The sequence below is a fragment of the Gymnoscopelus braueri genome (assembly GCF_963280865.1).
Source record: "Gymnoscopelus braueri genome assembly, chromosome: 20".
NCBI lineage: Eukaryota > Metazoa > Chordata > Actinopteri > Myctophiformes > Myctophidae > Gymnoscopelus > Gymnoscopelus braueri.
In genome coordinates, this window is record NC_137622.1 from 12464000 (window position 1) to 12478294 (window position 14295).

Below are 14295 nucleotides of genomic sequence, written 5' to 3' on the forward strand. Positions count from 1 at the left end.
TCACCATGTCAGAAGTCCTCTCATTCACTCCTGTCTCCTTGTAGGCTTGTCTGTCTCTTTCAGCCGTGACTCACGCACGCCACAGCCTGCCGGCTCGCTCGGACAATAGTTACATAATCATCTAGATCAGGGGTCTTCACCGTTTTCAGGCCAAGGACCCCTTAAATGAGAAAGAGATGAAGCAGGGACCCCCACTACATTAAAAAAATTGCAGATCTGCAAGCTCACAACGCTTCGCAGCGCGAGGCGGTGTCTGCTGGTAGATTTGCTATTTTCAGTTAATGTTCCCCTCAGAATACGGATGCTAGGGTTCAAGTGGTTAGTGTAAAAAAAGAAGTTCCTATCACACAAAGATTTGGCGGTCCCCCTGTAGTAACTCTGAGGACCCCATGAGGACCCCTGATCTAGATTAATATCAAACATATTAGAAATTTTTCGGGGCGACCTGATCAACTGTAGGCAGAATGGGACATATAAGATTTGATCTTAGGACCCCTCACACTACAGGACAATCTGATAAGATAATCGCCTCCGATCAGCCTCGAACAGGGAGCCATGTCGTTTTCTCCAGGAGGGCTGGGGAAGAGGAGCGCTGGTTTTTGCTACTTCAACGTCCTTAAAGCACTCGACAGCAAGGCATGTGTGCCGACAGTGTGGCCTCGAGATTCGTGAGATGCCCCTGAGCGAGTCATGAGGCGAGCGAGTGCCCGAGGCAAGCCGCCGACGGCCATGCGCGTCGACAAACGCACTGTCCGAGTATCCAGTGAAGCAAAACGAGCACTCCCTCCCCCCGTCTCACCCCAATTACAGGCCGCTTCTTCCCCAGCCATGGGGAAAACGACGTTTCCAACCCCAAATCTCCCCGATTATCCTGTATTGTGCGCTAAGCTTCAGTTTTGATTGTTTTTTATTTCACACTTGCTTTGGCAATGTAATCATAGTTTCCATATGCCAATTGAAATTTGAGAGAGAGAGAGAGACTGTCTAGACAGTAAACGGCTGGAGTTAATATCTAGTCTGCCAGCAGAGACACCAGCCTGTAGGTCTCCCCATCCCAGCGGAGGTAAAGGGCACCTCTTCCCTCAGAGGAATGAATCAAGGCAGATACTACACTACTACTACTGCTGTCTGATTAATGACCGCCATCAAGGAACCCTGCGAACACAAAGCCTGTGAGTAGAAAGTGTGTATACCGCACTCATGGCTGTGTTACCATTAGCCCAGCCTTGAATCAGCCAACAGAGAGATTTATGGTAAACACACATTCGTAGGTGTGTATTAAGTCCTGTTTTATAGTACTTGCGGTTCAGGCACAGATGGATTTCCCAGCACCACAACAATCTTTGCCCCAGTCAAATGATGTACAGAGATATGGATTTACACATACAGTACCTCTAAAGAAAGTCTCTTTACTGGCTGTCCCAGCAGAGACACCTGGTTCCAGAGGCACTATACTGGTTTGAGGTGTATTTTCTGGTCTAATCTTTTGGTCCACCTGACCTTTATAGGTCGACTGAGGGTTGCTCCGATCAGGTTTTTGGGGACCGATCCCGATCACCGATTGTTTTCTCTCGCGATCGGCCGATACCGATCTTCTGCGCAAGGGGACAATTGTAATATTTCCAAAATGATTATATGTCAAAACTGTTCCTATTTGGAGTGAAAATCGGCAGATTTAAATCGGTCGCCGATCAATCGGAGCACCTCTAGTCACTGTAGTAGTGCTGATGAGTAGCATGGCAAGTCTGAGTCAACCTCAATCCCATGATGCCTGGCTTAAGCCTACATGATTGATTGCTGAACCTGAACAGCAACAACCACATCTAAATGTACCATCCATCCATCAATTCACCATCCTTCTGTCCATCCACCCATCCGTCCGTCCGTCTGTCCATGCATCCAGTCATCCATCCATCTAATGTCCTGCTGCTTATTCAGCAGTTCCCACTAGGCTCAATTATAGATTTATTCTGTAGTATTAGCTGACACCCTTATCCAGACTAATTTACGATTATTCAAACGAATGCAATACATTCATTTTTATTTTGTCCTTTTCTTCCACAGGAAAACGTCTCAACATGTGTGAAGATGACCTTGAGGAATCTATCCATCCTTCTCCTGATCTTGTTGGGCTGCTTAGAGGGAGTCACCGCCAAAGTGAAAAAAGTGAAAGGCGGAAAAATTGTTTTCTGTCCCTCGTAAGTACTGGACCTCTGACAGCCCTATCCCTAAGACAGAACATAACATGACATAGCAGACATACAGTACATAACAAGGAATACAATAGCAGCACATAAGAGGACATAAGAGTACATAACACAACACAACACAACATAGCAGTACATAACAAGACATAGCAGGATATAACAGGACATACTGTAGCATGACATAACAGGAAATAGCAGGACCCAACAGGGGGGCCTGAAAATTAAGGCCTGGCCCTAACTGGGCCGGCCCGAACAGGGCCCGCCCGAACAATTACCATAATATTAGGCCTGAAAACCTGAAAACCCCCAAAAGAGGCATTATGTGCTTAATGTCCTCAAAGTCACACATCTAAGAAGCTTTGAACTGCGCAGATTGGACCTTCCGTTCCAAAGATAATGGCCAAAATATCTTGAAAACGGCCACTTTCGATGTTTGAGTTTTGGCAATTTTCTTTTTAATAACACGGGCTAGGAAGGTCGGACGGCGGCGCTGTTATGTGCTGCAGACGAAACAGACGTTTATAGCTTCGTATTATTTTGTATTATCTTAGTTTTGAGTGATACTGTATGTGACTTATTTGATAAGAGCTGGTCACATTGAAGTTGTCCATCAGGTCCGCCAACAACATTTGTAATCCTCCCTCTCATCTCAACCTGATTAGACATGCTGTTTTTTAACTTCCTGCAACTTAAACACCTTAGAAGGGAACAAATGTCTCGACAATGAGGCTTTTCCAATCTGCAGGGGAAGCCTTTTCATGTAGTGCTGGCAAATGCAAAGCCGCATGGATGGTCTATATCAGGCACTAAACTGTGTCTGAGAGGATTCACTAAAACCAGTTGGTTCCAGTTTAGCTACAGGGCTTGTCAGAATGTTCAGTTGAAAGAAGAAGAAAAATAGGTTTAGCTGAACGTTATGGCTTTCACTTTGATCAGGGAAACCGCAAAACATACGCATACGCCACACACACTCCACACACACACGCACACGCACGCGCACGCGCGCACACGCACACGCACACGCGCACACGCACACACACACACACACACACACACACACACACACACACACACACACACACACACACACACACACACACACACACACACACACACACACACACACACACACACACAGAGTTCCTGCTGGGCACTTAAGTCATCCTGGGTGCATGGTAGGTTTACAGTATGTAATGTAAAAGTGCTCTGGGAGGGGGAATTCACTGCCACCCACATAGAGCCCTTCCATTTTCCTGTCTTCCCTGCCAAATCCTGTGCCCCCCCCCCTACACCCCCCCTCTCTTGTTCTCTCTCTTTATCTCTCTGCTGTATGCTGTTATTATTTCACCAGTCAGCCTGTCACAAAACAGAAGCTGTTGCTTTAGTGTTCAGTGGAAAGTCTTTGCTGTTTAATGTTTTTATCTGGTTCAGCAGGAGTGTTGTGTAGTGGTTCTGACTGGAGGAATGGTTGGTTTGTTGGTTTCAGGTTGAATTTAATCAGGTTTCATTTAGTGCTTTTTGATTGGAGATTAGACATTTGTGTGTGTGTGTGTGTGTGTGTGTGTGTGTGTGTGTGTGTGTGTGTGTGTGTGTGTGTGTGTGTGTGTGTGTGTGTGTGTGTGTGTGTGTGTGTGTGTGTGTGTGTGTGTGTGTGTGTTTGTTTCTTTTGATCATGTGTTGTTCTCTTTGTCCGTTTTGTTTGTGACAGCGACCATAGCTGTCATTATTGTCTATATAGGAGACCTGAATAAACTTCAAGGTAAACTGTCCTGGCTGGCAGATCTCTCAGAGGTGCTCTTTCTATCCTATTATGGGAACTCCTTACCAATTGAACCCCAGCATCCCTGCTATTGTAGAACATTCGTCAAAAATCTACATCTCTAAAAAAAGAGTACAGTATACACTAAGAATAGAGGCTCTAAGTGGTTAAGCTCAATGATGATATTGTGAACATCTATAAGTGTCATCTGTGAATGCTCCGCATGCTAACACTGGCAGGGTGGTCTTGACTCAGAGCTAACTCAATCAGCTCTCAGGTTAAGAGTTTAATCACAGTATACAGCGGAGAAGTGGAGGTTCTGTACATCTGTTTCTCTGGGACCTGCCAGGAATGTGACTGGCCAATGTAATGACGTCTACTGTTCTGTCTTTCTTTCTTTCTTCCTCAACTCTCTTTCCCTTTCTCTCCTTTCTCTTTCCCTTTCTGTATATTTCTTTCTTTCTCTCCATCTTCCTTTCTCACGTTCTCTCTCTGTTTCTTTCTCTGCAGACAGATGTCCACAGAGGATTTGGCTCGCGTTCCTGCCAATACAACCAGTAACATATTGAATAAGTTACTGCTCACCTATGACCCCAGAATCAGACCCAACTTCAAAGGCAAGTCTCTCTGTTCGCCTGCCTCTGTCTGTGCCTCTTGTTTCTGTCACTGTGTCAATTCAATTCAGATCAATTCATAAATATTTCACTAGATGGGTTTCCATTAAAATTAATCTGTTGAAAATTATGGAAAAGCCGGAAAAAACAAATTTCTGCAAGTTTCCATCCACTAATATTATGCAATTATTATGGTTCATGAAATCAGCAGTAGGTGGCACTATTTTGCCAGTCAGGGGAGACGCATATTATTGGACATGAATAACTTTTTGACGCTCTTTTTAAACGCTCTTTTTAAACTGTGAAACGTTTCTTTCAATCGGGAAATAGTACTATTCATGAACGACATTTATTTACACACTTGGAATTGGGTCGGTTGGCCTACTCACCACCGGTACAGTAAAAGTTCTGCTGTCTTTTGCCCACTTGAAGAACAAGTTATTAGTTATAATGTGGGGAGGCCGTGCACACCGATGTGCCTAATATCGTTGCGCTTTAGCTGCCCATAGTTACCTTGACTGAAATTAAATCCCGCAAAATGACGGACATTATTTGGACCACCCGAGTTTCAAAGTTGGATACAGTTATTAACTGCTGCATATGAGAACAAAAAGCATCACAGAATAAGTGCAAGACGTTAATTGGAGCACCAAATTGTGCACATTGTAGATCTGTAAAAATCAATTAAAACAATAGGGTGCCACAAATGGTTAATGTGATCTAGCACAGGTAAAAGGCAACCACATGTAGAATTGTATATTGTATATTATCTATATAACAGGAATTGATTTAAGATAATATGTTATTACAATAAAATTATTTAAGTAAATAAACAGGAAGTTAAACATTCCAGTATCCTAACAGTGGTAGCTAGCTGTGACAGTGTTTCCCACGTGGATCTGTTTAGCACAGCTAGACTACAGCTAAAACAGACCTTCGACACAGGGCACTAAGCCTGTCTGATGGTCATAGCAGCGCAAGGTAGACCCTGTGACTTTCTCCATCCTCTGGAAGCAGACTGGGTTCCAGTCCAAGATTTGGTGTTTGATGTGGTTTTGTGTAGAACCAGCTTGTGGCTGACTGCCCTGCTAGGTACCAGCAGCCAAACATCTGCTCTTCATATCAGGGTAAGATGAAAGCCACTGCCATGCATTAACATCACAGTTGTAATCTCCCAAATTACATCCAAAGATGTTCCTTGGACATCACTAGAGCCCGGGGCCCATTAAACTATGAGCTGCTTTTACAGGATAACGTTTTAAAGCAACACCAGGGGTGCTGCATGGATGGTGATTGTGCTTTGTAACTTATGGGTTATCAGGAATCAGTCATTAAAGTTAGTCGTATGGTTCTCGGTATCACTTTCATTGGGTTCCGACCCAACCCACTTTAGGTTTAGGCCGGGACACAATAAATATATATATATTTTTCTGTGCAATTATTTGTATTGACCTTTTCCGTTTGCATTTAGAGTCGATGATCAGCTAGTAGCGTCTACAGTCCACCACGTTTATTTATAGACAACTAAGGATTGATACATTATATATCTGAGTGACCAATGTGAGATACAGAAAAATAATAGAAACAATACAAAAGGCAAAAGACAGACAAGAGAACAAAAATAACTCTTGATGAGGTAAAAGTCAAACCACTGAAATCTCCCAGCAGAGCTATGGATGGAGATCCATACAAAGAATCTCCTATATACTCTATATTTACTATACTATACTATAATACTCTATATTTCCAATCACCAAGATGCCAGTTTTGGGCACACCCAGGTCATGTGTATCAAATCACCTATCTCAATTTTACATTCAGGGCAGAGTGGAAATTACTCTTTTTTATGACTGATTCTTTCAGGTGTATAGTATATCCTTTGAATATATTTAAAGTTAAGAAGCTTATTGTATTTATATATTCGCTCTGGCCGGGCGTCTCCCACAAGACGCAATTTGGGAACGGTGCAAGTTGGGAACGGTGTAAATTGAGAATGCATGCCCCATCCGTTTATGCAATACCCATTGTAGATAGAGCGTCGCAGTTCCCGCCCACTTCCTGTTTTTTTTGGTGCCGGAAGAAAAAACTCAATGCATTTTTCCATTGACATTTCCAAAAATATTTATATCTATTAATTTAAGCCTCGAATCAAGCCATCATGACATGACATGAATCATGACCATAAACGTTTGATTCTGTGATTTTTTTTTTGTTGAAAACGGCAAAACAAAGGGTATTTATTAAATATAGTATATCATATAATTAAATATAAAATAAAAAAAAAATCACAGAAAAAAACGTTTTATGGTCATGATTCATGTCATCTCGTGATGGCTTGATTCGAGGCTTAAATTAATAGATATAAATATTTTTGGAAATGTCAATGGAAAAATGCATTGAGTTTTTTCTTCCGGCACCAAAAAAAACAGGAAGTGGGCGGGAACTGCGACGCTCTATAGTATGCATCTGCTTCCCTGATTGGCCAACAATAATAATAATACTAATAATAATAATAATAATAATAATAATTGAATATAATCAAGAGTCAGCCAATTGTTAAGAACTGAAATTTGACTGTAATTTCTCAGTTCAGTTGACAGCCCTAATCTGATCTAATCTAAACAAGCCAGCATGGTTAAACTGGTGTTCATTTATTATTTTGATTGGTAGCGTATTGTTTAGTCCTCTTTCTCACGAATACACTAACTTCAACATTTGACTGTCATTCCCTGTGCGTGCATTAAACTTGCATTAAATTTGATACTTTTTCAAATATCAAATATAGATATATTTTAATATGATAATCTTTAGAATATTGCACAAAATTGCTCCATTAAGGTTGTTCAACCTCTTTCTTATACTATTTTCTTCTTTCCAGGAATCCCAGTAGAAGACAGAGTGAATATTTTTATCAACAGCTTTGGCTCCATCCAGGAGACAACGATGGTAAGACACCAGCCTATGTCACTTAGTTCAGTACTGATATGATCCCTTATTCAACTAATTTAATCAGCCAAAGGTTTGAGGTTTGCGCGATGACAAAACTCGCTCATGCAGAGTTTGTGCAGTAATCTAGTTATTAGCGCTCAGTATTAGTATGAGACTATTTAGTGGTGAATTAATGTGAAGACTGGAGGTCTTCAAGCCCCATTTATCAGATGGCCTAATTGCTGATAAAGATGCCGCTGTTTGAATGCTAATGAATAGATTAGACCCAAGGACAGAACTGGGTCGACCGTGGCTCACTTATGGGAACGTTAAGGAGAACGTTCTGGAAACTTGCTAATGAGCTATACCAAGGCTGTACTGTTTTGCTTTTTTCTAAAGCTCATTTTGTTTAACCCATTCAATCCAGGAACGCATCTGTGTCACTTTAGATTTCTTTGGCTATAAAAAAATAGCAGATATACAAGCTCGTAGCGCGGCACCGAGTGCCACGCTATGAGCTTGTAGATCTGCTATTTTTGAAAAATAAATAGTGAAAATGTGTGCAAATCTTTGAATATATATGCACTTTTAACTAAAATCTTTGCTTCTGAGATGGGGGGGGGTCAAATACGGTCAAATACATATCATTTTGGGTGGTCCTTGACATGAAAAAGTTTGAGAACCATGCACTGACATTATAGCAACATATGTTTTTTTCAACTGTTCAAGGATGTAGAAGACATTTGTAGAATCCCCAGAAGCAAAGATTTAAGTGAAAAATGTTCGCTTTAAAAAACATATATATTGAAAGATTTATTTTGCACACATTTTCACGATAATTAAAAAATAGATAAAAGCAGATCTACAAGCTCGTAGCGCGGCAATGAGCTTGTAGATCTATTTCTGAATAGCCCAAAGTATAAAATAATGGTTATAGCTAAAAATATCTAAAATGACACAGTATGCGTTGCGTTCCCGGATTGAATGGGTTAATCTCTCTCTCTCTCTCTCTCTCTCTCTCTCTCTCTCTCTCTCTCTCTCTCTCTCTCTCTCTCTCTCTCTCTCTCTCTCTCTCTCTCTCATATATATATTATTATGCATATTCTATGGGGTTTGGGGGAGCTGGAGTTCAACTAGCGTACAAATCCAAAACAAAGGTGGTCATTATAGAAGAGATCAATTTGGAAGATCAATAAGTCAGAGCAGCTGCTTTACAACAACAAAGATCCTGATCCTGGAGGATGCTGGATGTCTGCTGTTCTCTGACCTGAGATTAGCAGACATGCCATGCTGTAGATCCCTGATACCAGCAGGCGGTCCACTTAACTCCAGGACTGCCCAGAGAGATGTGGAGCAATAATGACAATACAAACAACATAATTATTTAATGAGAAAGAAAAGCAGAATTAGCGGGACGAAGATAGGAGTGCGCGCGCGTGTGTGTGTGTGTGTGTGTTTGTGTGTGTGTCTATGGAGGGGGGGATGAAAGGGTGTGAGAACAGAGAGATGAAGACAGCAGGAGGGGAGGTTGAGAGAGAGACAAAGTGACAAAGGGCTGTGTGTGTGTGTGTGTGTGTGTGTGTGTGTGTGTGTGTGTGCGCGTGTGTGCGTGTGTTTGTGCGTGCGCATGCATGTGCATGTGTATGTACTGTATGAAAGAGAGGAACAAACTCCTCCCTAGGGAAAGAGAGGGAGAGAGAGATGGAGAGAGAGTGAGAGAGAGGGGGGGGGGTGATAGAAAAAGATGAACCGCCTCAGATTAGATCCTCCTCTCTCTACTCGCTCACTCTGACGAGCGACAGAGAGAGTGTGAAAGAGGGGGGAACGAGTGATAGAGAGACAGCTGGCCACCTTGCCACTTCAATTCATCACCCAGCAGGATGTCTGATCTCAGAACAGCCAGGCCGGTCATTTACACCTCAGACAGCCTGAGCACAATCCTGCTCCGCCGCCGTTAGCGCGTCACTAACTGCACTTTATCGAGCGTGGCCGCACAGAAAGATGACCAATTTGACGTTGCGCTGTGAATTAAATCTAAGCTGTGTTTAATAGCCGCCGTTTGATTACCGCGAGCGCTCGCTCACTGCGTTAAATCTCCCCGCCAATCGACTGCCGTAATGGCAGTTTGATAGCTAGCCAAGGAGAAGGTATATTTCATTGTCTGGTTTTGAGAAATGGATGGGCTGTCGAACTGTAGAGAGAGAGAAAAGAGCACCGCCTTAGCTTAAAAGTGCTTTACAATGGAGAGGTGGTCATTGCAAGGTGGTGTTCGTATCCATATGAGAATGATTAAATGATTTTTTTTTAAATGATTAAAAAAACTAAAGACTAATTTTAAATGATTGACCATTTTATTTATTATACTTATTGACAGCCACGGTACAAAAAAAGGTAAATCATTTTTGTGCTCAGTAAAGCACTTCAATATTAATACAACAACTCTGAACTTTCATGCATTGTAGCTCACTATTAGCCTGGGATCCAGCCTGATTCTAGCCTGGTAAACCTCCCTCCGGAAATCTCATTTCCATTTGATTTCAGGAGTGAGTCTGGCCTGATCGCCCATTCTGCAATATTGGCTGTGGGCTGGAGTTGGGCGGGAGTAATACCGTTGACTGACAACCCCTTCAGCCAATTATCGTTTTTCCCCTTCAGCCAATCAGCAGTTCACCAGACTAATGTGACGCAACGGGACTTTTGAGACGGCCATGCCCAAAATGGGTTGCCTTATTCGGATACATGCCCGCCCCTACCGGTTCTCTAAATTTTCATTTTTAAATAGGCTCTGTCATGATTAATTGACCACATATATGAAGTTAAACAACTAAATTCTATCCAAACGATATCTTATAAGTAAATTCCGTGCCTCAAAATAGAAGTTTGAGAGCTTTTTGAAGTGAAAAAACAGCGGAGAAAATAGCGGACAGAAAAGATGGCTGCCGTTCGTGTTTTGTCGGCTGCATTCAGGCTGCACTCGGTGCCATTCTACGTGAATTACAGACCAATCAGAAGCCGCAAGTCGTTTTAACTCGTTTGTGCACGGAGATAGGAGGCTTTCCAGACTGTATAGCGAGTGAGAAACAAAATCCGTAGTGAAGCAGTCTGGATCCCAGGCTAGCTCACTATGATGAAAACTAGTAAATATAGGAAGCATGTCGTCAAGTACAACATACCTTGAGATCAGACCTTTTAGTTCTGCCTGGTTTTAGACTGGAGCAGATGGCTCAACGACATGGAGGCGTCCCTGATCAGAAACACGCCATGTTAAACACGCATACATGTTAAATTCGGTGCAGGCTGGCAAAAAGGCCAGGTTGTTTCAACCGATCGATACATTTTTATAGACATCTGTAGGATACAGGGATTACAATGTGAGAGTAGAAGTGACATCATAATAACCCTTTCATCCTATGAAGTCGTCGTCTATTTTCACAAAGTGATGAGTAATGAGCCTGTTTAAATTTCAGTAACTGTAACGGCATCACTTGAAAAAGCAACTAGTTACACTACTAGTTACCACAAAAGGTAGTTGTGTTGCATTAACGCGTTACTTTGTAATGCCTTAGTCCCAACACTGCACATAATACACACACAAATCACCTCCGTCTCCTAGCGGAGACATTTAGAAAACAGTTGAAAAGTTGCCACTACTTTGCTTCTTTGCTGCTTTGTGCGGAGATGAGAGTGGTAAGGAGAGAGAGTGGGAGAGAAAATTAGATGCAGTTTATTTCCATGATTAGCCTACACTTTATTGCTGATAGAAAACATGTTCAAATTCTGCCTTTCTATATCTGTTTCTGTTCAGCGTACAGCAGTAACAGTTCATATCCATTTCATGGCTCCGAAGGATAAAAACAGTTATAAAAGAGTTGAGAGAATAGAACATAAGAATAAGCTAAAATAAAACAGAAGCAAATATGAGAATAAACAGTGCAGCACAATAAATTAATCAAAAATGTCAGTAAAAGGCAGCAGCAAGATATGTGGTACCTGAACGGTAGTAAGCCTGGAAACCAGACGAATCTGCCAGTGCAAAAAAAAAGATAAGTCTGGCCACGCTCGGTTGTGATTGGATTTAGCTGCCCCCGAAGTTGTGGGGCACCAATCAGGGCCCAGTATGCAAATATGGGGCGGGTTTATCAACAGAGGCGCCTATTTTTATTAACCACCCCTTGGAAATGCAGGTTCCATACAGAGATTCCAGACTAATTATATTATTAGTCTGAACTGAAGGCTGCTTCTCCATGATTAGTTTTGATACTGGGGACAGAATGCTCAAGTCCATTCCTCTGCTTAACATGCTGTCAGTACACACACGCCCACACACACACACACACACACACACACACACACACACACACACACACACACACACACACACACACACACACACACACACACGCGTGCGCGTGCACACACACACACACACACACACACACACACACACACACACACACACACACACACACACACACACACACACACACACACACACACACACACACACACACACACACACACATGCACACATGCACACACACCTTCTCTGGTCTGAGTCAGCACCTATTCCATTGATTCAGTGGAACAATAGTCTCATCAGACAGTTTTTGAAAACACCCGCTTCAAACACACATACACACACACACATCCACAGACACACAGTAAACTCAAACACACTCACACGCATGCACTCAGGCAGGCAGGCAGGCAGGCAGGCAGGCAGGCAGGCAGGCAGGCAGGCAGGCAGGCAGGCAGGCAGGCAGGCAGGCAGGCAGGCAGGCAGGCAGGCAGGCAGGCAGGCACATTAACAGCCCAAACACCTGGTCCCAGAACAGCCTGGCGCATCCCATCAAAACATGCACGACAAAATGGCCTAAAGCCTTGCTGAGTGATCTATTCCCACCAGCAGCAGCCCCAAAGCTGCTCTAGCATTATAATGAGACTTTATCTATTTAACTTCCATAACATTCACCCGCCTGTCATTCCATTCGAAAATACAAACATCAGGAGCATTTGTCTGCTGCTGCAGAATCTCTGTAGGGATGTTAAAACCTTATGCAATATATTGGACATCTTTACAAGCTTTTTTATGCTCCCATCTGCATCAACAGCTGTCAGCAAGAGCCACGGTTCAGCTTTGACTTATTTTCCCTTTACCTTTGTTGGTATAAGAAGACAGGACTTTTAAATGGCATAACAATCCTTATCCTCCACTCCAAAAGCTGCCTGTCCTCAATATTAAGTATTTTATTGTCAAAGATACAAAGTATTTTGTATCTTCTTTTCGGTCATACATTCATATCAGACCACTTGTTCTCAAAGTAGCCCAGAGGGGTCTTTGAGGGGGGCCCCAGCAAAATAAGGAACAGTTTATTGAATTTTTCGGCTAATGAAAAATAGCTGATCTACAAGTAATATCACAATATCTTATGAGCCTGTAGGTCTTCTATTTTTGAAAAATATTGAAAAAATGTTGACAAATCTTATCTTATGGGGTACCTGGCACAAAATCTTTTCATGTGGGGGTGCTTGACATGAAAATGTTTGAGAACCAACCACTGTCTTAAGCCACATGAGGGGCAATTCCCAGTAAGAACATAAACCATAAAACCTACTGTCCAAAACCAGTGAATACAACAGCTATACTGTAGCACATCCATGCTAATCTTCAACTGATTTCTTCTTGTTTCTTGTCTGGTCCAACCTGACAGGACTACAGGGTCAACATCTTCCTACGACAGCGCTGGAACGACCCCAGGCTGAGGCTGCCGCTGGACTACAAGTCTGACTCGCTCACGGTTGACCCCTCCATGTTCAAATGTCTCTGGAAGCCAGATCTCTTTTTCGCCAACGAGAAGAGTGCCAACTTTCACGATGTCACGCAGGAAAACATCCTACTGTTCATCTTTCGCAACGGAGACGTCCTCGTCAGTATGAGGTGAGACAGGTGTGTGTGTGTGTGTGTGTGTGTGTGTGTGTGTGTGTGTGCGTGCGCGTGTCTTTAGCTAGCTAGTGGCGGTATAGATCACCGCCACTAGCTAGCTAAAGACACACATTTAAAATTCATATTCAATGTGAATTTGGGCCTTAAGGATGTTGGTCGGCCTGGCTGGATTGCCATTGAATTTTCTGTGCACCTTCATGGTGACTTGTCTCCTACTTTCATTTCTGCTAGTGCCACCATTAGGCCAGGATTTCCACCTGCACACAACTAGAGTCATGTAATTTGCTGTGCACCTTCATGCTGTTGTTGACCCAATGGTCTTTCCTCTAGCACCACCATTAGGCCAAAGTTATCTGAAAATCGAATGGTCCAATTGCCATGAAACTTGCTGAGCACATTATTGCTCCCGGGAAGATGAATCGTAATTATTTTAGTGACCCCTTGACCTATCCTTAATTGTCCTGTGGGGGAAATTCAGCTGATATACAGTAGTGCCTGACACATGGTTTTAGTGCTCGGGGGGTTGCAGTATGCAGTGGTGTAAAGTAACTAAGTACATTTACTCAAGTGCTGTATACATTTCGGCCATTTCAGCCGATCTACAAGTGCGTGCGACGCATTGTGAGCTTGTAGATCTGCTATTTTCAAACGATTTTTAGACATTTTATATATTTGAAAACTTGTGAAATGGGACATCCTGTAGTACTTTCTACTTCTGGTACTTGAAGTACATTTTGATACCAATACTTTTGTACTTTTACTCAAGTACATTTTTAATTCCGAACTTTTACTTGTAACGGAGTGCTTCTACATTGCAGTAAGTAAAAAAAATGTAGTACTTTT

The 14295-nt window shown here is 42.5% G+C and overlaps 1 protein-coding gene across 1 annotated transcript in view; it reads left to right on the top strand.

Moving 5' to 3' along the window:
* glrbb (glycine receptor, beta b) overlaps nt 1-14295 on the top strand; it is a 39037-nt gene that overhangs the window by 6575 nt on the left and 18167 nt on the right. The window contains exons 2-5 of the mRNA XM_080415377.1: nt 2065-2198; nt 4477-4583; nt 7459-7526; nt 13220-13446. Coding sequence (XP_080271503.1) covers nt 2089-2198; nt 4477-4583; nt 7459-7526; nt 13220-13446 — 512 coding nt within the window. The 5' untranslated portion in view covers nt 2065-2088. The remainder of the gene's footprint in view (nt 1-2064; nt 2199-4476; nt 4584-7458; nt 7527-13219; nt 13447-14295) is intronic.